Consider the following 27,382-nt stretch of genomic DNA (forward strand, 5'->3'; position numbering starts at 1 on the left):
TAGAACAAAATAATTTATTTGCATAAATTAGATACACAATAAACACAAAACGTTTGACATGTAACACCTTCAATAAAAATAAATATTTAGTCAAGCAACAATTAATAATAACATCTAAAAATTTGCTTTAAATATTAAAGGTTAGTAAAATTTAAACCAAGTTTCAAAACATTAATTAATTTTCAATGTCGTTAATAATAACATAATTTGTATACGAATGAGATGATACTAAAGAAAAAGATATAAAAGGATAAACACAATATCACATTATAAAAGATGCTTTTGTTGCAAACTAGAGCATATTTTTCTAAGTTTTAAAAGATTTTTCTACCTGTTACGTTTAATCACAATTTTTCAATACTTAAAACAGTAATGTTAAATGTCATTAAATAAATAGAAAAATTGCAGCAAAAATCCTGTCTTAAATATATTTATTTTGTCAGAAAAGAAGTGAAAGAAACTTCAGAATGTTTTACAAAATGACAGGCAATTATTAAAATCAAATATTACACGAGATTCAAAAGTGTCAAAAAAAACATTATCATCTATTCAATAACATATTTTAAAAATATAAATTTATTATTTAATATATAAATAAACAAGCATAACACTTTTTTTGAGAACACAGCAATTAATTTCTTTTAAGTCAAAAATATTCCAGAAAGAAAGAGAAAATTTAAAAGAAAGACTCCAACATCAACTTAACATTTAAAAAATCTTGATATTGATATTTAATAGAAATTTATGTTGAATAATTCATACCTCTTAGTTAATATTGAACTTTCAGAACTAGTCCTAGAAAGGGAGTGTAGGTAAAATTATAAAACTTATTGTATTTCATATTTACTCAATACCAAATTGATTATCCAATGTAAAATTTCGCATTAAACTAGTCAGTCATAAATATCAAAGTTTGAAGTTAATAAACATTTCCATTTTCACTTAAACAATCAAAATAAGCATAGTATCTATAAAGATGGTTAAAACCTTACATTTAAAAAGCGAGAAAGAAATGCAGTTTTTCTCGCTTTTTAAAAAAATCATTATTCTCTTATTATTTTTTTGTTAATAGCTAATGCTTATAAGTAATATTAACATACAGAATAATATGTTGCTTACTCTTCTGCTTATTTATAATTCATAAAGAGGATTTAATATTTATGTTTGTGTTTAAATGTAGCCAAAATATGTAACAATCTTACAAATCACAAAATCATAAGGATACAAGAAAAAAACTCAAATTGGACAATCAAATAAGTAAAGAAAAATTCAGTACTTTTAAATTAAAATATGAAAGAAACAAATAATAATTTTTGGAATGTATTTTACAAAATAATACTGATTTAATTAAACCATTGCATAAAAATCAAGGCAATAAATCGAGACCAGCACAATACAAAAAGTTATTACTTTGACCATTGATAAAAAATAATTAATTGGCACAAAGCACAATATACAACCTACTTTCTACAAAAGCTAAAATTACAAAACAGTAAAACACAACACAAAATAAAGTATAAATTCATAAAACAAAGTAGAATACATTTTTCCAATAAAATGTTTCCAACTTTTGTAATAATTTATGAGGTAGGTTACAACTTAATGTCTCAAAGACAAAAGGTTTGTAAAAAATGTTTTCAAAATTCCTTTTATATAAAGAATGCACACAAATTTTAATCTACAAAACTAAAATTCGAAAGAAATTGTTTGATTAGTATAGGAAATATCAATTACTAAAAAAAGGGCACCTTTTTTACAATTTCAGGGATGAGATTAGCCAAAAGGCAAAAAAGCTGAATTTCCACGATAGTAAATTTTACGCGAGTGCAATCCTTTAATAATAAATTCCAGACAGTTTAAGGTAATAAATAATGTGTTGACATGCAATTGTGTACTAATCTATTGTTATATAAATGATTACATTGCTACTTAACATTTAGTGAAAATAAAAATTACCAATTGAAAAAATAAAGCTGGAAATTATATTTTTCCTCAGTTCACATAAGAGACAATTATTACTTAAAAAACTACCTGGTTTAGCAAATTAAAACTACTGAGAATATACATTTTTATTTCATTTCTTTTAATAAATACTGTTATGTGATTTATAGCAAATATATCAGTAATATGACTTTTTAAATTATATTGGGAAAAAAAAACTTTAACAATGGACCGAATCATTCTGTTCATATTATAGTCTAATCTAACTAGAGCCCTTTGAAACATATCAATAACAGTGAAGTAGAAATATATAGCAACTTCTTAACATACAGAAATTGCTATTTTAGTTTGAAAAATTACAAGACAATCAGCAACTGTTTAGATAATTGTTTTTTATTTTATAAGAATTTTGCCATTTATAGCATAAATAACAGAAATTATAAATAAAATTTTGATGATGAGTTATTTAACTCTTTTTCCGAAGAAAATTTTTTTTTTATTAAAACCCTTTTTAAGTGATTGCTTTTGTTTGCTATATTTAGTCGTTAGTCCATCTTCAAACATCTTGTGACAAATCCTATTTTTTCTTCTTTGCAAGTACAGAATGTAAGTTTTGAATATATTTCCTTCCAGTTTCTCTGATGTTGTAACACTTACATATACTAATAATCATCGTTAGAAAAACAGTCACCTTTATAGTAACTAATTTTTTTTAAAAAATTTACTTCTTACAAGAATCGCGATAGTTGATCTTAAAATTGCGTGAATATGAATAACAATTATGGATTTTGAAATCACATGAATATGAAACTAGATATACGATTTTGAAAATGAGGAAATACAAACTGGGATATAGAATTTTTAAAACGAGTAAATACAAATCCCGATTCATAATTCTTAGATCTCGTAAATACGAATGCGTAATTTTTAGATCACATAAATAAGAATTATGATGCATAATTTTTAGAATGCGTGAATGCGAATCCCAATGCCTTATTTTAAAATCACGTATAAATACGAAAATCAATGTTTGATATTATAAACTGCATGAGCAAATCAAGACACTAATTTTAAACTTGCGTGAATACGAATTGCTATATAGGTTTTTAAAAAAGGCGTAAATACGAATCACAATATCGGATTTTGAAATCTTGTAAATAAGAATCGCACCGTACAATATTCAAATCGCGTGAATAAGAATCGCAACACGCAAGTATGAAAAGCTATGTTTGATATTAAAATCGTGTGAATAAGAACCGAGATATTAGCAGATTCCAGGCTCGGGACCTCTAAAAGACTTATCAGAAGCAGCGTTGTTTGAACTACAAAAATCGGATCTATCTGGAAGGCGGGTAAAAAATGCGAAAAATCTTATCTGCTGCGAGTAAAAGGGGAGAAAATTGTTATAATAAGTAAAAATGAGAAAGGATTGCTAGCTATGTAGTTTGAATTTTCTGTTTCTCTTTGAAAATCGGTGAATTTTCTGAAAAAGCGGAATACTTATTAAAAAAAGTGAAACTTTTAGAAAAATCTGAATTTTTGATTAAAATTAGTTACCAGTTTGTGTATATCACCTCTTAAAATTTTTCGATTTGGTTCCGCCTATCGAAATATTATATCTTTTATAATTTTAGACAGAATTAATAGTAACTATATTCTGGAACTTAGAGATGGGATTCAATTCATTTCATTGTAATTAGATGAACATTTATTTCACACTTCATAACTAAAATTGTAATAAACACTGAAAAGCACTTCAAATAATAAACTTTATATAATAATTTGTATTTTTTTTATAAAAGTGGAAAATTGAATAATTCATATATTTTAGTTCATATAAAGTTCAAGAAAAAAAGAATTCTAATTACATTTCATATGAAAATGCAAATGTATCATCTTACAACTTTTAGCTCCTACCAAATACGTTGATATAAAAAATTAATTAACATATATATTAAATGATAACCACTATCATGACATATAGGTTATTTTAATTTTAAAAGTTTTAAGGATGAAAAAACAAGAAAAACTTCTACCAAGTGTTTTTTTAAAGTATATATTTTGTTTACAGTGTGCTAAATCAGATTTAGATATTACTTTGAAAGGTAAAGAGTTATAATGATGACATAGGTTGGCTCCTTTCATCCCAAATATTTATACCATCACACTGGCAAAGTCTTTTAGGATTCTCAAACAACCCAGCAGATCGAGCAATAATAGCAGCAGCCAAACTAGAAAACAAAATGTTAAATATGAGAAAGAATTGCAATTCTTTTAAAAATCAAACATACCTAAAAAATTTCCAGAGTGTTTTTTCTTCTTTAAAATAAGAAAGAAAAATTATTTAGTAAAGTGATTTATCCTATTAATATATTGGTTGTGCTTGAAATTTTGACAATATAATTTTTCTTTTTTACAGTTTATATGTAAAAATTTGAAATATAACAAACACTAAACCCATCGCTATAAACAAAATAGTTTAATCGAGTATAATTATAGACAGTTCAGAGGTCAAATCAAAAGGCTTTATAAATCATATTTGATGTTGTGCATCCCATGGGTAATGGTATAGCTCAGAAATGCACAACCAGTCTATGGTCTGAAGTTCCTGATGATGATCAGAAGACAATATAGGCACAAACATTAAAATCTGCATGAGCATTAATAGCATAGAAGCTTTTGTAGTATTCTATGCAAATAACTTGCCTCACAAATTATTGATATTTCTCAAAATATCAATCCAAGTAAACTTAAGCCAAAATACTTTTGCTAACTTGCAGAAATATACCTTATAAATTTTTTTTTAACGCATAACGATTTTGAAATCAAAATATCAATGCTTTATAATTAATGTAAAACAAAAAACATATGCCTCATATTTCTGTGAATTATTAAATATCAACTTCAAGTAGCATATACACTACTAGCATCATAAGGATTAGGTTATGATACGTCACTTGACTGATATAAAAAAATATTTACAGACAAAGGAAGTAATCAAAAAAGGAGTAGGTATACTTTGTGATATGTAAACTAATTTTAAAAAAAAGAAAAACAATGTGAATAGAACACAAATGGGCAAACTAAAGTTTCAGTTCCATAAACAGGAATTTTCCATAGCGTCTAAACACCTAATGACGGTAGAGAAGTAAAGAGATAAACACGTGCATAAAGAAGTTTGAACAAGATAATAAAAAAGGAGAATAAGAAACAGTTGTTAGGGGATTTAGTAGGAACCCCAGGGTGCAACAGATTAAATTAGAACGTACTTACAAATATTGGGAAATGGTGGGACACTAGAGAGATGACTAACTAAATTATTAGGATTTTTAAAAATATGGAATGACTCCCAAAAATCAATTTTGGAAGATAGCGAGCAGTGTTGAATGATTTTAGCAGACAAAAAAAAACTTGTGCGTAGAATTCCGAATATTTAGAGTGATAGAAGATCAATATCCTGATTTTAGACATATCTTTCATGGTCTTTAGGTTGAAGTCTAATATTTTATTTGCTCATTTAGTTTGCTCAATAGACACAAAACCACATTGATACAAAATTTGAAAAATAATCCGACTATTAATATCAGCAATAAGGTCTTTAAGGTTGGTGAAATTTGGTTAATTTGTAGAAAACATTATTTTAAACTCAAATTTATTCAAAATCTTACCAATTTGGGATTTACCTTTTTTTCAGACATTAAGATAAAACAATCAAATAGTTAGTTATCAAAGCTAACTTTAAACGTAACCCTTAAACTTTGACTAAAAGAACACGAAAGATGTGTTTAATATCAGAACATTAACCAATCTCCCATCAATCTACTTAGTCAGAATTCTAATCACAGGTTTAAGTTTTCTTCTGCGAAAATCATTCAACACTGCTCAACGTCTTCTGAAATTGATTTTTGGGAGTCATTCCATAGTTTTAAAAATTCTAATATTTTAGTTAATGATCTTTTTAGTATCCCACCTTTCTCATTATTTAGAAACCTATTCTAATTTAATCAGTTACACCCTTTTTTATTATCTTGTTCAAATTTGTTAGTCTCTTTTTAATTCTTTACAATCATTTGGTGTTTAGAGGCTGAGGAATGTTCTTGATTTCAGAACCGAAAATATAATATGTTCATTTTTGCATTTTAATTTGTGCTTTACGCACGTTTTTTTTTTTCCTTTCTTGCTTTTAAAGCAAATAGTAAGTAATTTTAAAAAAATATATAACCTATTCTTAAATATAATTAAAATTGAGTTATTTTAATATTGTATCGAAAATGGAACTGCAAATAGTGACTGCAATAAAGATTAGCCAGAAAAAACAAATGCCTTATTTGATTGCGATAAAAATATTTCTAAACAAAACAAGTCTTGTCAAGAAATTTTCAGAACACTTTTTAAAACTTACCTTAAGTTCATTTTAAAAGGATTTTAATATTATACTTAAAGGGAAGCTGGAAATAATAGCTGCAATAGGATTAGGAAACAATGCATCATTTAACAGATATAAAAATACACTAGAAACTCAATCGATTTGTACTCATGAGACCCTACTCTTTGCCAATGATTGATATGAAAAAATGACAAATGCATGTCAATGTAAAACATTATTTAATGACTAGAAAAGTAATAAAGAAGCAATGGAATTAAAAATTAATAATTTTAAAATAAGAAAGAAAAATTTTAATTGCAAAAATTAAGTACTTTATGCAAAAATATTTACAATGCAAAAGAAAGAAGAATAAAGACATTTACTTATTAAAAATGTTTGGACATTTTGGCTGGCACACTCTTTTCTTCTCAGAATGAACAATAAAGCTTCGGTATTTGTAACAAATTGTCGTTTATTTTCAGCACATTTGCGTTAATACAGAAATATCCTTACTGTTTTAAAGGTTTTGGGGCCTTCTGCAAATTTTGGAACTAGTTATTGTTCCTCTTTGCCTTCATAATCAGTATCACTTTGCTCTTCATTCAGCTTCTGCAAAAATTTTTTGAACCAATAACACATGTTTCCATGTTTTCATGAATTGATGCATAAACAACTAAAGTGCTGTTAGAGGCTTTTTCTCTAAATTATAAAAAATCGCCATTTTCTTCTTCATCATTAGCACCAGGAATTCTAGTTACTCTACTCAAAACAAAATACAATTTCAAAATTTTCGGATGATGGTAGAATCTCTGAATAACAGATCTATGAATAAGCTACTTAACTATCTTAACGAGTATGATTAACATTATAAGAATAGCATTTGGGACGGGACCATTAAAACATGATAATACATATGGGAAAACAAAAGCTGTGAGAATGATGGGTCATGGTTTGTCTGTGTTTCAATGTATAGCAAGTATTCAAATCAAGCATTTTTCAAAAATTTTTAACTTTCTTACCCTATATTCATTTCAAAGAGAGTTACTTTAATAATAGGAACTGAAAATAAATGCTATGATATAGTACTTAATTGAGTTAGTTTTTTTTAAAAAAATCAACAAAAAAATAAGAATAATATTGTCAAGTAATTTTTAAAATAAACAAATAAAGCCATCTTATCTTAGGTTACAAAGTTATTTTAATGTAGTACCTAAAAGGAAACTGAAAATAATTTTAAACGTATTGAAATAAGCAAATACTAATGCACGTAACAATTATAGAGCCACCTGGAAAATTAAATAAAGTATCAATCAATATGAAAATGAAAATACTAGAAATGATAAAAATGTATGTACACACATTTTATATCTTATGCTTTTCTATGAATTTGAATGAAAATCAGCCATGATTGAATGAAAATTAGTCACTACGTTTTTCACTCATTTGAAGACAATCTTTTCAAAAGTTTATGCCTGTAAGCAGTATGTACCGCATTTTAAAAAATCCTTGTTCATAAACTGATCATGTTTAGAAATGTAAGTTAATAAAAAATTACTGGGAGTAAAATAATATAAATTTCAGAAAGTTATTATTTCAAGGAAAAAAGAATTAAACGAAAGTAAACACTTTTTCTTTTCTGAATGAGTTAGTGAATTCGGAAATAAATTCACAGTTCTGGTTACTTTTAAGAGATATTTACGATAAGATGAAAGATTCGGGTGAAGATTTTTATTCCCTTAAAACTTTTTGTTCAAGATGCTGAGGAATTTTTTTTTTTCAGAAATTGATTTTTGCCAATCATTTAATTTGCGGAACTACCAAATCGTATTTGTTTTCAAAAAGAAATTTAAATACCTATGATGCATTAAAAGAGGAATTACTTAACAAATTAGATACTATTGCCTTAATAGAAATTCATTGTGAACTTGAAAAATGCAAAATGTTGAAATAATACATTATTTTAATTCAATGCACAAATTGTATAATAAATGTGATTCTACTATTGATCAATCATCAGTAATTTAGTATATCATAAATAAAGTTAACGAAACTCGTTCTGAAAAAATTATTTTTTATGGAGCTCATTTATTTTCAGAATTTAAGCAGAAATTGCGTGCATATGAAACTGTTGTCAACAATTGGATCAATAATCCCAATTTGTGCAATCTCAACATGACACCCTAAAACAAAACAACTATAGAAAACCTTCAGAATCAGCTAAAGCTCCTCAACGCTGTTTTCATTGTAAATGATATTGGTTATTTATCAAAATCATGCCCTAATTGTTCACGTGACTCCAAACATATATCATGTTATCTACTTGGCAATTTATCCACAGAGTGTAGGTGAAATAATCGAAATAATTCAACACATGCCAGTACCATTACTGTTCATGAATATCCTTCTCTCTGTGTAAAGAAGTAATTATTTCTAATCATAATAAACTTAAAGATTTAGTAGATACAGATAGCAATCTGACATTGCTAAGAAAAGCGGTATATACAAACTTAGATGCACCTCTACTAAAAAGAAACAATAAATTGTTAACTGGTTTTGAGTTTTTCACAAATAAACATCATCAGTTCTTTTGAATCCAAAATTATTATTGATGACATGGTTGCTACATAATAAAATAGAGAAAATAGTTGCTTTTAGTAGCCTAAAGCATGAAAATAGTTGTCAAAAACTATAAAAAAAAGGTGCCGAAATAAAAACAAAAAATTTTCAATACTATAACTATAATTTTATTAATTGCTTAATTGTCATACACCATGATCCATTTAGTCAAGTTGGTGGCCAATAAGATACTTTTTATATAAACGTTAGTGTTCTAGAGCAAAATTTTTATATGAAAAAAATTAGTATATTTGCAGAAAATTAAATAGTTTTAATTACTAGAATTAATTCAGAAAAATAATTTTTCATTAAAAAAAACATACTTTATCTAAAAAAATTTTGCTTATATCAATAATTGATTTAGCATGTATATATATGTATATGAAAAGTGATAACCAAAATTCGAAAATCATGCATTGTAATATTGACATAGCTGCTAATCTCTAGCAGGGCGCGTAGCCAAATCTTTGAATCAAAAATAAGCACTTTTTAAAAACTTTTCAAGCACTCAAAAGATTCATATTCAATCAATGATATTATTGAAAAACAAAAACTTTTTATAAACAGTTTTAGCGTTAAAAAAAACCCAAAAAGAAACGGGCGTAAATCGAAACAATCAGTACTTTCCCACATCACCGAGTGAATTCAACTTGACCCTGAATTCAGAACAAAAGTACCCTTACCCCCTACGTCAAAAAAAGTGTTAGAAGTAAAATAAAATAAACAAGAATAAAATTAAAATAAATTAAAAAGAAAAACATTTCATAAGGATCTGTTATTCTCTATCTGAATTGGAGCACTCAGGTTTCGGTTTTAAGCGCGCGCGCATGCGCAAGTCATAACGTGGGTACGACATGAAGTCCGCGTGAATGATTGCGTAGCAAACACCCCATTTTTCGTAAAATGAATGGGATCTACCAGATATCACTGATTATTATAATTTTTAAAACGAGTAAATACAAATCCCGATTCATAATTCTTAGATCTCGTAAATACGAATGCGTAATTTTTAGATCACATAAATAAGAATTATGATGCATAATTTTTAGAATGCGTGAATGCGAATCCCAATGCCTTATTTTAAAATCACGTATAAATACGAAAATCAATGTTTGATATTATAAACTGCATGAGCAAATCAAGACACTAATTTTAAACTTGCGTGAATACGAATTGCTATATAGGTTTTTAAAAAAGGCGTAAATACGAATCACAATATCGGATTTTGAAATCTTGTAAATAAGAATCGCACCGTACAATATTCAAATCGCGTGAATAAGAATCGCAACACGCAAGTATGAAAAGCTATGTTTGATATTAAAATCGTGTGAATAAGAACCGAGATATTAGCAGATTCCAGGCTCGGGACCTCTAAAAGACTTATCAGAAGCAGCGTTGTTTGAACTACAAAAATCGGATCTATCTGGAAGGCGGGTAAAAAATGCGAAAAATCTTATCTGCTGCGAGTAAAAGGGGAGAAAATTGTTATAATAAGTAAAAATGAGAAAGGATTGCTAGCTATGTAGTTTGAATTTTCTGTTTCTCTTTGAAAATCGGTGAATTTTCTGAAAAAGCGGAATACTTATTAAAAAAAGTGAAACTTTTAGAAAAATCTGAATTTTTGATTAAAATTAGTTACCAGTTTGTGTATATCACCTCTTAAAATTTTTCGATTTGGTTCCGCCTATCGAAATATTATATCTTTTATAATTTTAGACAGAATTAATAGTAACTATATTCTGGAACTTAGAGATGGGATTCAATTCATTTCATTGTAATTAGATGAACATTTATTTCACACTTCATAACTAAAATTGTAATAAACACTGAAAAGCACTTCAAATAATAAACTTTATATAATAATTTGTATTTTTTTTATAAAAGTGGAAAATTGAATAATTCATATATTTTAGTTCATATAAAGTTCAAGAAAAAAAGAATTCTAATTACATTTCATATGAAAATGCAAATGTATCATCTTACAACTTTTAGCTCCTACCAAATACGTTGATATAAAAAATTAATTAACATATATATTAAATGATAACCACTATCATGACATATAGGTTATTTTAATTTTAAAAGTTTTAAGGATGAAAAAACAAGAAAAACTTCTACCAAGTGTTTTTTTAAAGTATATATTTTGTTTACAGTGTGCTAAATCAGATTTAGATATTACTTTGAAAGGTAAAGAGTTATAATGATGACATAGGTTGGCTCCTTTCATCCCAAATATTTATACCATCACACTGGCAAAGTCTTTTAGGATTCTCAAACAACCCAGCAGATCGAGCAATAATAGCAGCAGCCAAACTAGAAAACAAAATGTTAAATATGAGAAAGAATTGCAATTCTTTTAAAAATCAAACATACCTAAAAAATTTCCAGAGTGTTTTTTCTTCTTTAAAATAAGAAAGAAAAATTATTTAGTAAAGTGATTTATCCTATTAATATATTGGTTGTGCTTGAAATTTTGACAATATAATTTTTCTTTTTTACAGTTTATATGTAAAAATTTGAAATATAACAAACACTAAACCCATCGCTATAAACAAAATAGTTTAATCGAGTATAATTATAGACAGTTCAGAGGTCAAATCAAAAGGCTTTATAAATCATATTTGATGTTGTGCATCCCATGGGTAATGGTATAGCTCAGAAATGCACAACCAGTCTATGGTCTGAAGTTCCTGATGATGATCAGAAGACAATATAGGCACAAACATTAAAATCTGCATGAGCATTAATAGCATAGAAGCTTTTGTAGTATTCTATGCAAATAACTTGCCTCACAAATTATTGATATTTCTCAAAATATCAATCCAAGTAAACTTAAGCCAAAATACTTTTGCTAACTTGCAGAAATATACCTTATAAATTTTTTTTTAACGCATAACGATTTTGAAATCAAAATATCAATGCTTTATAATTAATGTAAAACAAAAAACATATGCCTCATATTTCTGTGAATTATTAAATATCAACTTCAAGTAGCATATACACTACTAGCATCATAAGGATTAGGTTATGATACGTCACTTGACTGATATAAAAAAATATTTACAGACAAAGGAAGTAATCAAAAAAGGAGTAGGTATACTTTGTGATATGTAAACTAATTTTAAAAAAAAGAAAAACAATGTGAATAGAACACAAATGGGCAAACTAAAGTTTCAGTTCCATAAACAGGAATTTTCCATAGCGTCTAAACACCTAATGACGGTAGAGAAGTAAAGAGATAAACACGTGCATAAAGAAGTTTGAACAAGATAATAAAAAAGGAGAATAAGAAACAGTTGTTAGGGGATTTAGTAGGAACCCCAGGGTGCAACAGATTAAATTAGAACGTACTTACAAATATTGGGAAATGGTGGGACACTAGAGAGATGACTAACTAAATTATTAGGATTTTTAAAAATATGGAATGACTCCCAAAAATCAATTTTGGAAGATAGCGAGCAGTGTTGAATGATTTTAGCAGACAAAAAAAAACTTGTGCGTAGAATTCCGAATATTTAGAGTGATAGAAGATCAATATCCTGATTTTAGACATATCTTTCATGGTCTTTAGGTTGAAGTCTAATATTTTATTTGCTCATTTAGTTTGCTCAATAGACACAAAACCACATTGATACAAAATTTGAAAAATAATCCGACTATTAATATCAGCAATAAGGTCTTTAAGGTTGGTGAAATTTGGTTAATTTGTAGAAAACATTATTTTAAACTCAAATTTATTCAAAATCTTACCAATTTGGGATTTACCTTTTTTTCAGACATTAAGATAAAACAATCAAATAGTTAGTTATCAAAGCTAACTTTAAACGTAACCCTTAAACTTTGACTAAAAGAACACGAAAGATGTGTTTAATATCAGAACATTAACCAATCTCCCATCAATCTACTTAGTCAGAATTCTAATCACAGGTTTAAGTTTTCTTCTGCGAAAATCATTCAACACTGCTCAACGTCTTCTGAAATTGATTTTTGGGAGTCATTCCATAGTTTTAAAAATTCTAATATTTTAGTTAATGATCTTTTTAGTATCCCACCTTTCTCATTATTTAGAAACCTATTCTAATTTAATCAGTTACACCCTTTTTTATTATCTTGTTCAAATTTGTTAGTCTCTTTTTAATTCTTTACAATCATTTGGTGTTTAGAGGCTGAGGAATGTTCTTGATTTCAGAACCGAAAATATAATATGTTCATTTTTGCATTTTAATTTGTGCTTTACGCACGTTTTTTTTTTCCTTTCTTGCTTTTAAAGCAAATAGTAAGTAATTTTAAAAAAATATATAACCTATTCTTAAATATAATTAAAATTGAGTTATTTTAATATTGTATCGAAAATGGAACTGCAAATAGTGACTGCAATAAAGATTAGCCAGAAAAAACAAATGCCTTATTTGATTGCGATAAAAATATTTCTAAACAAAACAAGTCTTGTCAAGAAATTTTCAGAACACTTTTTAAAACTTACCTTAAGTTCATTTTAAAAGGATTTTAATATTATACTTAAAGGGAAGCTGGAAATAATAGCTGCAATAGGATTAGGAAACAATGCATCATTTAACAGATATAAAAATACACTAGAAACTCAATCGATTTGTACTCATGAGACCCTACTCTTTGCCAATGATTGATATGAAAAAATGACAAATGCATGTCAATGTAAAACATTATTTAATGACTAGAAAAGTAATAAAGAAGCAATGGAATTAAAAATTAATAATTTTAAAATAAGAAAGAAAAATTTTAATTGCAAAAATTAAGTACTTTATGCAAAAATATTTACAATGCAAAAGAAAGAAGAATAAAGACATTTACTTATTAAAAATGTTTGGACATTTTGGCTGGCACACTCTTTTCTTCTCAGAATGAACAATAAAGCTTCGGTATTTGTAACAAATTGTCGTTTATTTTCAGCACATTTGCGTTAATACAGAAATATCCTTACTGTTTTAAAGGTTTTGGGGCCTTCTGCAAATTTTGGAACTAGTTATTGTTCCTCTTTGCCTTCATAATCAGTATCACTTTGCTCTTCATTCAGCTTCTGCAAAAATTTTTTGAACCAATAACACATGTTTCCATGTTTTCATGAATTGATGCATAAACAACTAAAGTGCTGTTAGAGGCTTTTTCTCTAAATTATAAAAAATCGCCATTTTCTTCTTCATCATTAGCACCAGGAATTCTAGTTACTCTACTCAAAACAAAATACAATTTCAAAATTTTCGGATGATGGTAGAATCTCTGAATAACAGATCTATGAATAAGCTACTTAACTATCTTAACGAGTATGATTAACATTATAAGAATAGCATTTGGGACGGGACCATTAAAACATGATAATACATATGGGAAAACAAAAGCTGTGAGAATGATGGGTCATGGTTTGTCTGTGTTTCAATGTATAGCAAGTATTCAAATCAAGCATTTTTCAAAAATTTTTAACTTTCTTACCCTATATTCATTTCAAAGAGAGTTACTTTAATAATAGGAACTGAAAATAAATGCTATGATATAGTACTTAATTGAGTTAGTTTTTTTTAAAAAAATCAACAAAAAAATAAGAATAATATTGTCAAGTAATTTTTAAAATAAACAAATAAAGCCATCTTATCTTAGGTTACAAAGTTATTTTAATGTAGTACCTAAAAGGAAACTGAAAATAATTTTAAACGTATTGAAATAAGCAAATACTAATGCACGTAACAATTATAGAGCCACCTGGAAAATTAAATAAAGTATCAATCAATATGAAAATGAAAATACTAGAAATGATAAAAATGTATGTACACACATTTTATATCTTATGCTTTTCTATGAATTTGAATGAAAATCAGCCATGATTGAATGAAAATTAGTCACTACGTTTTTCACTCATTTGAAGACAATCTTTTCAAAAGTTTATGCCTGTAAGCAGTATGTACCGCATTTTAAAAAATCCTTGTTCATAAACTGATCATGTTTAGAAATGTAAGTTAATAAAAAATTACTGGGAGTAAAATAATATAAATTTCAGAAAGTTATTATTTCAAGGAAAAAAGAATTAAACGAAAGTAAACACTTTTTCTTTTCTGAATGAGTTAGTGAATTCGGAAATAAATTCACAGTTCTGGTTACTTTTAAGAGATATTTACGATAAGATGAAAGATTCGGGTGAAGATTTTTATTCCCTTAAAACTTTTTGTTCAAGATGCTGAGGAATTTTTTTTTTTCAGAAATTGATTTTTGCCAATCATTTAATTTGCGGAACTACCAAATCGTATTTGTTTTCAAAAAGAAATTTAAATACCTATGATGCATTAAAAGAGGAATTACTTAACAAATTAGATACTATTGCCTTAATAGAAATTCATTGTGAACTTGAAAAATGCAAAATGTTGAAATAATACATTATTTTAATTCAATGCACAAATTGTATAATAAATGTGATTCTACTATTGATCAATCATCAGTAATTTAGTATATCATAAATAAAGTTAACGAAACTCGTTCTGAAAAAATTATTTTTTATGGAGCTCATTTATTTTCAGAATTTAAGCAGAAATTGCGTGCATATGAAACTGTTGTCAACAATTGGATCAATAATCCCAATTTGTGCAATCTCAACATGACACCCTAAAACAAAACAACTATAGAAAACCTTCAGAATCAGCTAAAGCTCCTCAACGCTGTTTTCATTGTAAATGATATTGGTTATTTATCAAAATCATGCCCTAATTGTTCACGTGACTCCAAACATATATCATGTTATCTACTTGGCAATTTATCCACAGAGTGTAGGTGAAATAATCGAAATAATTCAACACATGCCAGTACCATTACTGTTCATGAATATCCTTCTCTCTGTGTAAAGAAGTAATTATTTCTAATCATAATAAACTTAAAGATTTAGTAGATACAGATAGCAATCTGACATTGCTAAGAAAAGCGGTATATACAAACTTAGATGCACCTCTACTAAAAAGAAACAATAAATTGTTAACTGGTTTTGAGTTTTTCACAAATAAACATCATCAGTTCTTTTGAATCCAAAATTATTATTGATGACATGGTTGCTACATAATAAAATAGAGAAAATAGTTGCTTTTAGTAGCCTAAAGCATGAAAATAGTTGTCAAAAACTATAAAAAAAAGGTGCCGAAATAAAAACAAAAAATTTTCAATACTATAACTATAATTTTATTAATTGCTTAATTGTCATACACCATGATCCATTTAGTCAAGTTGGTGGCCAATAAGATACTTTTTATATAAACGTTAGTGTTCTAGAGCAAAATTTTTATATGAAAAAAATTAGTATATTTGCAGAAAATTAAATAGTTTTAATTACTAGAATTAATTCAGAAAAATAATTTTTCATTAAAAAAAACATACTTTATCTAAAAAAATTTTGCTTATATCAATAATTGATTTAGCATGTATATATATGTATATGAAAAGTGATAACCAAAATTCGAAAATCATGCATTGTAATATTGACATAGCTGCTAATCTCTAGCAGGGCGCGTAGCCAAATCTTTGAATCAAAAATAAGCACTTTTTAAAAACTTTTCAAGCACTCAAAAGATTCATATTCAATCAATGATATTATTGAAAAACAAAAACTTTTTATAAACAGTTTTAGCGTTAAAAAAAACCCAAAAAGAAACGGGCGTAAATCGAAACAATCAGTACTTTCCCACATCACCGAGTGAATTCAACTTGACCCTGAATTCAGAACAAAAGTACCCTTACCCCCTACGTCAAAAAAAGTGTTAGAAGTAAAATAAAATAAACAAGAATAAAATTAAAATAAATTAAAAAGAAAAACATTTCATAAGGATCTGTTATTCTCTATCTGAATTGGAGCACTCAGGTTTCGGTTTTAAGCGCGCGCGCATGCGCAAGTCATAACGTGGGTACGACATGAAGTCCGCGTGAATGATTGCGTAGCAAACACCCCATTTTTCGTAAAATGAATGGGATCTACCAGATATCACTGAAGGAAAAAAAATTTATTCGTGAAAAAAAGCACTTTTTAAAAACGCCAGCTGAAAAAAGCACCTTTAAAAGCTTTCAAAAACGAAATCCCCAAAAAAGCACCTTTAAGTACTTTTTACAAACGCTACGCACCCTGTCTAGTTATAAAAATGCAGAAGATAGACAAAAAAAATGCAGAAGAAATGCCTAAAAATGCAGAAGATTTACAGCTGCATACTAATTACTAATAAATTTATAAAAGAAGCAGATTTTAATTAATTATTTATTTATAAATCCAATATATGAGCATAAAAAAGCAATACTCAACTTTTTTTAAAACAAGAAAAGGAAATAATTTTTAAAAAAAACTTATGTCTAGCTACTTGATGGTACAATATTCTTGATTAAAGGGAAATATGTCATATTTCAAGACTTAGATTAACATTAGTTTAATTACAATATAATAGTATGCACTATGTATAAACTTAATAGAAATTATGAAAAAAAGAATTACACTAAAGAAATTTGTTCTTCTGGTGTTCTGTCGATTTTACGTGTCTGACCATGCGCTATGCTAGTCATTTTTACATACGTTGCCGTCGTTTTTACATACATTGTACTCCAAGATTCTATCCAGAAATAAATGGAAATTCAAGAGAATAGGACTCCTTAAAGACTTGTTTGTATTGTTTTCGTTCAGCCATAATAAATTAACACGATTAATCGAATGAGAAAAAAATATTGCCATAAACCAATTGTTGTTTTGCTTTTACACAAGCAATTTTCCTTTAACGGTTGCTTTCGGGCCGGCAAACAGGAAGTCAGGTGATAACGGGAAGCGCTTTCGTAACATAAGCTGAATTCCTTCTCTCATTGATAGAAGAGAGGAGAAATCCATTACGTCACACTGAATGATGTAACGTAAATGGAAGGAAAGGGAGGATCACAGCAAGCGGGCTTTCTACGGCCATTACTAGAGGAGCATTGACGTCTGATTTAAAGATAATGCTAGCTATCAGGCGGATAGGTAAAATGCGGAAATTTTATCTTCTGAGTGTAAATACGGAAAAAATAGCTAAAATAAGTAAAAATGCAGAAAGCTTCCGCAAAATGCGGAAGGGTTGGCAGCTATGTATTGGGATTAAAAATTGTAAATAATTGTAAATACAATACAGTAGTTTTCAGATAATATTAAAATCGATAATATTCACCTAGTTCCAGAATTGCCATCCATTTTTGATGACTCACTGTTACCTAAGCCAAAATCATCTTTATCAGAGCTCACAGCTATGGATCTTCCTATTATTTCATGAACCTTGAGTTGATGATCTTCAATGCGAAAACTTGCTCTTCCTTTTGAATCAGCAAATATGTTTCCCAAATCCCCGTAATGCTAAATAAAAGAGAAAAAACAAAGGCATGAATAATTTTTCACAATTAACAGTCAAAATAATATTTCAGACTAATTCAAAAAAAAAATCCCACTTTTCCAGCTAAACTTACACAAAATTCTAAAATTTAAAAAAAAAAAATCAACAAAATTCATAATAAAAAATAATCAAATTAGGATTATAAATAAAGTTGTAACTCTAAAAATGCATTTATAAATTATTTTTATTTTTAAAAAAAATTAGGTGATTTAAATTATACCAACTCAGATTAAAAATAAAAAAACTGCCAGAACTATAAATGTGAATGAAAGATAAAAACAGGACTCAGGGAATTTACTTTACTAGGAAATATTAAATGAAAAAAAAGAAAACTAAATTGTTTATAAGTAAAGGCTGCTGCATTAAAATAATAAGAAAAGTATATGATAATCTATAATTGAAGTTAAATCTATAAATGAAGTTAAATTTTTTTTATTAATTGCAAAATAAACAAAAAAAGTTTTTAAAGACAAATATCAAACCAACATAAAAAGAAGCTAAAATATTTATAAGCTAAATGAAATTAAGCCAAATTATTATAAACGAAATAAAACCACCTTATAATAAACTGAAAATTTATTAAAATCACCAAATTAACTAATACAAAACAAAATTAATGATTAAAAAATGCAATATATTTCAAACCTAATAATAAGGAAAAAAGGAAACGCTAAAATACAAGGAAAATTTATTAATTATTATTAAACAAAATAATAAATATTTACTAAAATTAATTTTTTTATAGGAACCATATCATTGTTTAAACAAATTTTATAGCTGGGTGCAAAATTTTCTGAATTTGTTTAAAAAATTCTCGAGATATGGACAAATACTTAGGGTTGCTCTTCAAATCTAACTATATGAATTATATAGAATATAATTAGATTGTGGCTACATTTGTATATTTGGGATCTGAAATCCGAATCCTTTGAAAAACAGGTAATTTTATTCATAGAAAGTTTATTTTTGTGTCTGGTTTTGAAACTTAAAATCGTCTGCATTAATTAATCAGAATACTTCAGATCACTCCTTCGAACCATTAAGAATGAGTCCTAGAACATGAAGATCCGATTATTAGATCAAACATTTTTAGGGTGGTCCGTTTTCTTTCTTTCTTTTTTTTTTTGGCGCACTGTATGCAACACTCCACACAAATCTCAAATAAAAAATATATAAAAAATTATTTTCAATACTTTCACAACTTAAAACTAACTGTTTAAAAATATATTGTCAAGTTACTTAACATGTTTTATTTTCAGAGTTGGAAACAAACAGTACACAACTTAACAGGATGAAGGGATAAAAATTTTATGTAAAGAATTTAAAAATTTTATTTTGAAATTGTCTTTTATTTTTAATTTTGAACTTATGTTAAGAATAAAGGAAAACATATTAATACAATTTGTCATAAAAGAAAACAAAAATTAGTTTAGTCTTTAAATTCATTTAAAATTTGAAAACTATTTTGATTAAAACTATAAAACTAGTTTTATTCAAAAATATAAGTATAATGAGCATGAAAGCACAAACATATATTGTATAAATATATATAGTTTGAAAAGAAATATCTTTGAATTCATGAAGTAGGGGAGAATCGGGTAGCCCTGCCCACTTAAGGAGTATTGCTTATATTTCTGTATAATATTGAGTAATAATCAATATTTTTGCATGTTTCTATTGTTTTATGATCTAATTAAATAATGCTAAAAGAGTAAACCAAAAAAAGAATAGTTTAACTTAAAAAAATAGAAATTTAAAAAAACATGTTTTTCTGCTCTTTTCAAAATGTGTCGGGTAGCCCCGCCCAGTTACAAAAATTATGTTTTTTTGACTGTTTTTCAGGTGTAAATGAAAATGACCAATGTATTGACAATAGATATACCTCATTTATCATTTTTATCACAAAATTATTTTACATATTTATATACTTTTAGAGAATTCTATCATTTAATAACAATAATTTAATAACAACAATATTTGTAGTTAAAAATGCATATAACATTCAAATTTGAAGCAATACAATAATAATCTTTGCAACCGTACATTTATCCACGAAATAAAATTGGGCGGTGATACCCGACATTCTTGTGAGCGAGGCTATCCGAAATCCAATTTTTTTGTAAATTTGAAATTACTCGAACAATTTTTTAGACATGAACTTCTTTCTTTGTGCAAATTAAACTTAAGACTACATACTTTAATGCTGTATGTAAAGAAAATATTTTTTTAGTATTAAAATGAAGTTTAATCGAAACATTCAACCAATTTTTCTTAATTTCAGGACTACTGTATTCAACATATTTTCAAAACTATTGTTTACCTTTGTATTAAACTATTGTATACTTGAAACTTTGAAAATAATCTTTTTTTAATATAGCAATTAATGTCCGCTGGCCCATTGACTTGAAAAAATATTCTATACATATGAAATTGACAGTGGGCATGGGTACCTTAATAAAAATAATTATTTATTTTTAATGTTATTTTTGTAAATACATATTTGTGACATAACAGAACTTAAGATCTAATTTTACATTAGTTGAAAAATATCTTGAAGTAATTAAAATTTAAAAAAATTTCAAGTATATATATATATATATATTTGGAAAATAGATGATCAAATAAAACTTTATAGGTTTTTAAATAAAAACAAAATTCTCAAAAACTTCAGAAATGTGAGTATTTAAAAATTATATAGCAAAGCAAGCATCATAAAATCATACAGCAAGCAAGCATAAAGGATCAACTAAAATAAAATTATCAGTTAAAGCTACAGTAATAACATGTTTAAAAACAAAATGTTTAATAATTACGAAAGAAATAAAAATTTATTTCAATGAAAGTATCAACTCTATTTAATAAAATAATTTTTAATGAATACAGATATAATTACCTTAAGTATTATAAAAATAAAATTACAAAAAATTAAAATACCCTAGATGCATCATTTTGGCCACCATGAGAAGATTCAGTGGGATTAAAATGGGGACCGATACTGTAAAGAAAAAATAATAAGATTAAATTATAATAATAAAGAAATGTAAATAAGTCATATTTATAAAGATAGAATTGCTGATTTAGTGATTCACTGAAATATTAAACTTTTACCCTAACATAATTCAAATTTGAACAAGGTAAGGATTACTTGGGGCTGGTTATTCAACAACCAAGTAAAATACTGTAAAAAGCACAAAAAATCGAAGTAAAAGATAAAATGGCAATTTCAATTAATAAGCATCAGTTATCATCAGCACAAAGACACAGAATGCAGAGATAATATATTAAAATAATTATGTTTAATAATGTTTGATGTTGAGTTATAGGCTCATGATAAAATACCAATGTTGATCATTTTACAATTATTAAATAATATATAAAAATAACTTATATTTATTTGTATAATAAACTTAATAAAATTATATGTTTAGTCAACAAATACAATTAAAATAATGAATATAAATTTGGAAAGCACCATAATTATCTATTTGTTGGAAAAAAAATTAAACATGTTTTTAATAGTAACAAATTTCTAGGTTTAGCAAATGGAAACATATCTGAACTTAACAATCTGTTTATGGTCAAGAAATGAAAATTATTGTAACAATCATGGGGGCTGGATAAAGCCAAGCATGCAAGGGACTGAGCCCCTAGTTTTTCATATTTGTTTAAGTTTAAACTTCTAAAAGTTTAATTTGGTTTAAATCAAAGAAATTTGGTAAGGTTGAAAGTTTCTTAATGTAAATTAAATTATAACCATATTATCAAAAATATAAAAATAAACAAAGGTACAATACTGAATTTTCATTTATAAAAATTTTGCTGAAAGAATTAAATTGGAATAATTTTTCAGAAAAAAGCCATTCAAATTCTTAAATAGTGTGTGTTTTATTTTTCTGATTCTGATTAGATGACAAACTTGTATTTTATTATCTTTGAGACACACTGCTGAGAAAAGTAAAGATGAATTTTTAATTTATTTTGAAAATTAAAAATCAATGATTAAAAACTTATTTAACATTTGTCTCTTTGTTCAAACCTTTAACAGTATGAGTTCAGTAGAGAAAGAAGAAATCTAAAAAATTATGTGTTTTAAAAATAAAATTTGGTGTCCTAAAAAGTATTCGCCATAACCTGCAGGTTCTGACGACTCAGTGGTCAAAATTTTTTACCTCTTTTTAGGACACTGAACTTGAAAATTTTAGTTCTTAAAATTCTAAATTTTTCTTCACAACTTTTCCTTTAGCTGTCTAATTTTTCTAGCATAAAATTGTGAAAAATAGAATGGTTCCAATAACTATGAAAAGTTTTAAATTTCTTTACAATGCATTTAATTTTAAGTGAAAATTTTTTAATTAAATTTAATAGCTGATCAATAATTAAATTTCAGAACAAAATCTATAAACTTTGGTTTGAATGAATAGAGAAAAATAGGAAGGAGCAAATGAAGATTAATTACTTCTGTTGAATATTCATAAATGGAGTAAATAGATAAATTTTCTAAAAGAATGTTTTTACAAGTGTAAATAAAATTCATGTTGCATATAACCCCATTCACATATAATTAGAATGACATAATATTTTTGCAATATGTAGCTATTTTACAAAAATGCTAAATACACAAAAATCTAAATTTTGAATTTTTTTCTCCTGAATGCTGATTTTTCTATTGCACAACAGTATAGTCATTATTTCATTACATTTACATTATTTTAGAGCCATTTGCTATTGAAACTGCTAGAGAAATTGCATTGAAAATAATAAGAAAATTTGTATTTTCTGTAAAATAATGTATTTGGGTTCCTTCAAAAGTCAAATAAATGTAATTGTATGGAAAAAAAATTTAATTTATAAACAATGCACAGTGAGCAAAAAAAAAAAAAAAAATGGACCACCCTATACTTTTGGTCTTATGATCGAATCTTCCCATTAGATCAATCAATCTCTGGTTCTAGGGGTTGACTTCAGATATGTTAACTAGTGCAAATGGTAATTTAAATTACTTAATCAAACGCAAAATCTTTCTTCCTCTAAATAAAAATACTTTTTTTCGACTAATTTAGATTTCTGAAACCCAAAATATATTGGGTACCCGCAATTTACGAAATATGATCCCCATAGTTTGTTGAGGAAAGCATTCCTAAGTTTAGGAACAACAAAGTTTATTTTACTGTTTGCGTATTTCACTACATCTCAAGAACTTTTTAAGCAAATTGAAAAATTTTTGTGCTTGATTTCGTAACTTAAAATATCACCGGCACTAATTAATTAACATATTTGAGGTCACCTCCTCGAACCATTTTAGGTTGAGTTTGAGAATGTGAAGATCCGATCATTAGATCAAAAGTTATTCAGGGTGGTCCTTTTTTTTTGTACATTAAAATGTACTCACTGTACATTACAATTCACTGTACATTAAAATGCATATACATTAATATTTGGATTATTTTGAAGTAAAACAGTAATATAAAACTTTAAGAATAAAAATAAATGCTACCTCATAGGTAAGTCTGAAAGATCACCATACTCATGAACATGAAGTCCATGCTCTCCAGGAGGAAGTCCATCAATTGTTCCATCAATTACGCATAAATCTTCTAATGTTTGATGGAATCTTATAACACCGAAAATTGGTTTATTTTTTAGCTCAGCCACAGCTGAACCTAGACTACTTGAACCTAAAATAGTAGAAAAAACTTTAGAAATATACTTCTACCATCTTTTTACAGCATTTAAGTATCTCAAAAATAAAATTTCTTTACTAAAAACATATCAAATCATTTTTAATAACCAAGCCTTCTGGTCTAAACTAAATACTCCACAACTGTTAAGTATTCTTTAAAAATCATAATTAAGTCTGCTGTTTATTCAAGGGTACGATATAAAACCATGATCAAAAGCAAATATTAAAAAAATAATAAGTATAAAGAAATACTTTTATGGGAATTAAATATAGAAGATCTTTATAATGCAAACCTTGAAACATTAGACTTGTTACCAAAAAGAATAAACTGCAAGTGTTTTATAGAATAACAGTATAGAATAGTTGGGATTAGTTACTCCATCTTCTATTTAAACAAATCATCTTTTGACCTGAATTAAGTATGAAATGTTGAACATCTTTTATGCTTCTTTCAAATTTTAGGTATATAAATTAAACAATGGAGTTAACACAGGAAGAATTTTGCTTTAGCGGTATCAATCTCGACTTCCTCCTGGTGTGAAATTGCGAAGTTATACTGATTCAGCAATATTCCTTGTAATTATGAAGTAAACTTTATTCAATTAAAATTAATCATATTTGGTTATCATATAAAATTAACATCTTTGAAAATATACTGTTATCCTAAAATTTGTCATTCTTTAATTAGAACAATTTTTAAAAATCTTTAGAACACATTTCTTTTTTGGAAGGAGGAACCTAAAACTTATTTTAATGAGTTGGAAGGTTTTTACCCTCCTCCAAAAAAATGAAGTAGTATTTCACCAGATTAAGTAATATCTGCTGGGTGGTTAGCAAGGATCAAAAGATTGGTGACTGCTATTGCAAAGTGTAGCAATGTTTTTTACTGTAACTTTTTATTTTTTTCTCATTACATAATAAATTTCAGATTATCTGAGAATGAGCACTGGTATCCATATAAATTAGTATAATGGTATTCTATGGTATTTTAAATGTAAAATACTAAATGAAAATTTTTAAAAGTAGCAGCAAATATATCACAACTACTTTAACCCACTACAAGATTTGCATTACAGCAAGCTAACATAGAAATTTCTCTTTAAATACTTTAATTCTCACTGATAAACAAAACAAAAAACATGTTTTTTTTTCAAACAAAAAAAAGTTAAAGGACATCTTTAAGCATCACAAATATTTTGTAGATTGATTTTAAAAAAATCAGGAAAAATATTCTTTCTTTGTCCGAAAAAATTATTATTATTATATTTTTGCATAGTTAAAAAAAAAAAATGTATATAGATAAAACAAATAAAATTATAAAATAAAACACAGTTAAATAAATCAATAAAAATTAAGATACACATCACAAATTTATAAGTAATGGTTTTTTTAAACTTTATTTTATCATCAGTGCTGAATAACCGATTTACTTACACATAATATTACAATGAACTTGAGAAGGAAAAAAAGTACTGACTAAACAAATGAAAATTACCAAAGCCCTTCAAAACAGCTCTTTTACCAGTACTCTCAATAGCTTCTTTAATAGACAAAGATGGCAAAGAAGTTTCAATGACAACACTTTGTTTTTCTATATCACATTCAACTAATTTTACTTCAGGAAATTTAGATAACACATTCTTAACAGCATTTGCACAATTCTTACAAGTTAAGTTCACATCGAATTCAATCTAAAAAGGAAAAAAAATGATATTCAAACAACATTGCATTTTTGATGTATAAACATTTCAAATGCCAATAATTAGTAATGATTTTGCTAAGTTGTTGAAACTGATTTTTTAAAAGTAGGGTAGAATTTGACAAATAAATAAATATAATAGAAGGAACAGCATTGTGAATGAATTTAAAAAAAAACTACTTTAGTAACTTATTTATTTATTATTTTTTATAAAAATAAGGTACTTTTCGGAGAGTGAAAGGAAATTCAACTGTTTTTTTTAATTTTTTTTATTTATTAATTTAAAATGATAATAAAATAAAATAAGGAAAAAGTACAGTTATATCTACTGCCACTCAGCTAAAAGATAAAGAAAATAATGAAGAAATTATTTAAAAACAAAAAAAAATTTAAATTTTGGACGTTTTCTTTTCCATGTTTAATTTTTAAATAAATAGATCACTAACACTTACACATTAGTTTTTGCGATTTTGGTAGCTTTCTATTACTATCTTTACATCAATTTGATTAAATAAGTATTTAACATTTAGTCAAATTAATTATATTTAACATTTTCCCTCAATGGCCAATTCGGGGATATTTCCGTATAGTGATCACACCAACAGCAATCACCTGGCTCCAAATTGATTTTAAATGGGAAAAATTTTCAAAAAATAAAAATAAATAAAATATGGAAATCTTCCCGGCTACGAGTTATACTCTTCGAGTTGGTCTCCCCTTTCTGTGATGTGTTTTTAAATATCTAGCGGGCTGCTGCCTGTAAGTTGCCAAGACTTGGCGATTACTATGCCACATATCACGATACGGAAATCTTCTTTTAATTCATCAGTAAAAGTCATCAATTCACCTGGTTTTTAAATAGGTAGGTATTAACCTAATTAAAACAGATCAGAAGCATCATAATTGATTAATAAAAAATTGATAAGAAAAATTTAAGCGCAACTGCGCATAAGAAAAGGGGGCGAATTTCAAATATTTAAGACGTATAGAACATAGAACAATGAACTTATCTAAAAAAATAATAATCTAAAGTATATTCTTCGTTAAGTCATATGATTTTTTTTAAGAACACAAAAAATCGATTTTAGTTAAACCTTACTTTTGATATAACTTTTGAATCCTCCATTTCAAATCTTGTAAGTAATTAGGAAGTAAGAATCTAGAAATTTAATTTTAATTCAAGGTTTATTTATATTGCGGAAATCCTTGTTTACCGAACCGAATATCACAATTTTCAGATTGAGTTTTCTCAGTTCTTAAAAACAGTTCTTTATACTTCATTGAATTATGAGAATCAATGCGTTCTTGCAGTATAAACAGTTTTCCTTTTACGAACATTTAAAACTTCGTATTTAAAACGTATCTTGCTTTGTCTTATATGATGCATTTTAAAGAAACATTTGGACTAAATATGAAAACTGTAATTTTTGTAAATGCGCGAACGCATTAAACTGAAATTGCTGCCGTAAAAGTCGGCCTTTCTCCCGAAAAATGGGCGCTCATACTGCATGCGGTTCAAACATCTTCAATCGCCGTTGAGAAAAATAGAGAATCTGATTGGTGAGTTTTTCACGGTATTTTTTTTCACCAGCAGGCCCTTGATCGCATCTGTGAATTTTTTCGCATTCAGTGAGAGTAGCCCATCATCAGAAAGTCAGGAGGAAATTTGCATATGCGAT

The 27,382-nt window shown here is 26.8% G+C and overlaps 1 protein-coding gene across 2 annotated transcripts; it reads right to left on the reverse strand.

The window, feature by feature from the left end:
* Ccs (Copper chaperone for superoxide dismutase) lies at nucleotides 1-27,250 on the reverse strand. 2 transcript variants are annotated; one of them, XM_087150125.1, is made up of 7 exons: nucleotides 26,803-27,229; nucleotides 25,500-25,695; nucleotides 23,819-23,999; nucleotides 21,259-21,319; nucleotides 18,106-18,287; nucleotides 6,821-11,236; nucleotides 1-4,172 (listed from the first exon to the last, which is right to left on the reverse strand). In XM_087150125.1, exons 1-6 carry the CDS (start codon nucleotides 26,827-26,829, stop codon nucleotides 11,119-11,121), a joined length of 765 nt encoding a protein of 254 aa, XP_087006251.1. In that variant the 5' UTR covers nucleotides 26,830-27,229; the 3' UTR covers nucleotides 1-4,172; nucleotides 6,821-11,118. The 2 variants fall into 2 exon arrangements, with proteins under 2 accessions (XP_087006251.1, XP_042905545.1); XM_043049611.3 differs by lacking the exons at nucleotides 1-4,172; nucleotides 6,821-11,236 and adding an exon at nucleotides 13,287-14,129 and having other exon boundaries at nucleotides 26,803-27,250.
* Nucleotides 27,251-27,382: the final 132 nt, after the last annotated feature.

The sequence above is a fragment of the Parasteatoda tepidariorum genome, chromosome 8, assembly GCF_982258835.1.
Source record: "Parasteatoda tepidariorum strain Cologne lab strain chromosome 8, Ptep-v5.0, whole genome shotgun sequence".
Lineage (NCBI taxonomy): Eukaryota > Metazoa > Arthropoda > Arachnida > Araneae > Theridiidae > Parasteatoda > Parasteatoda tepidariorum.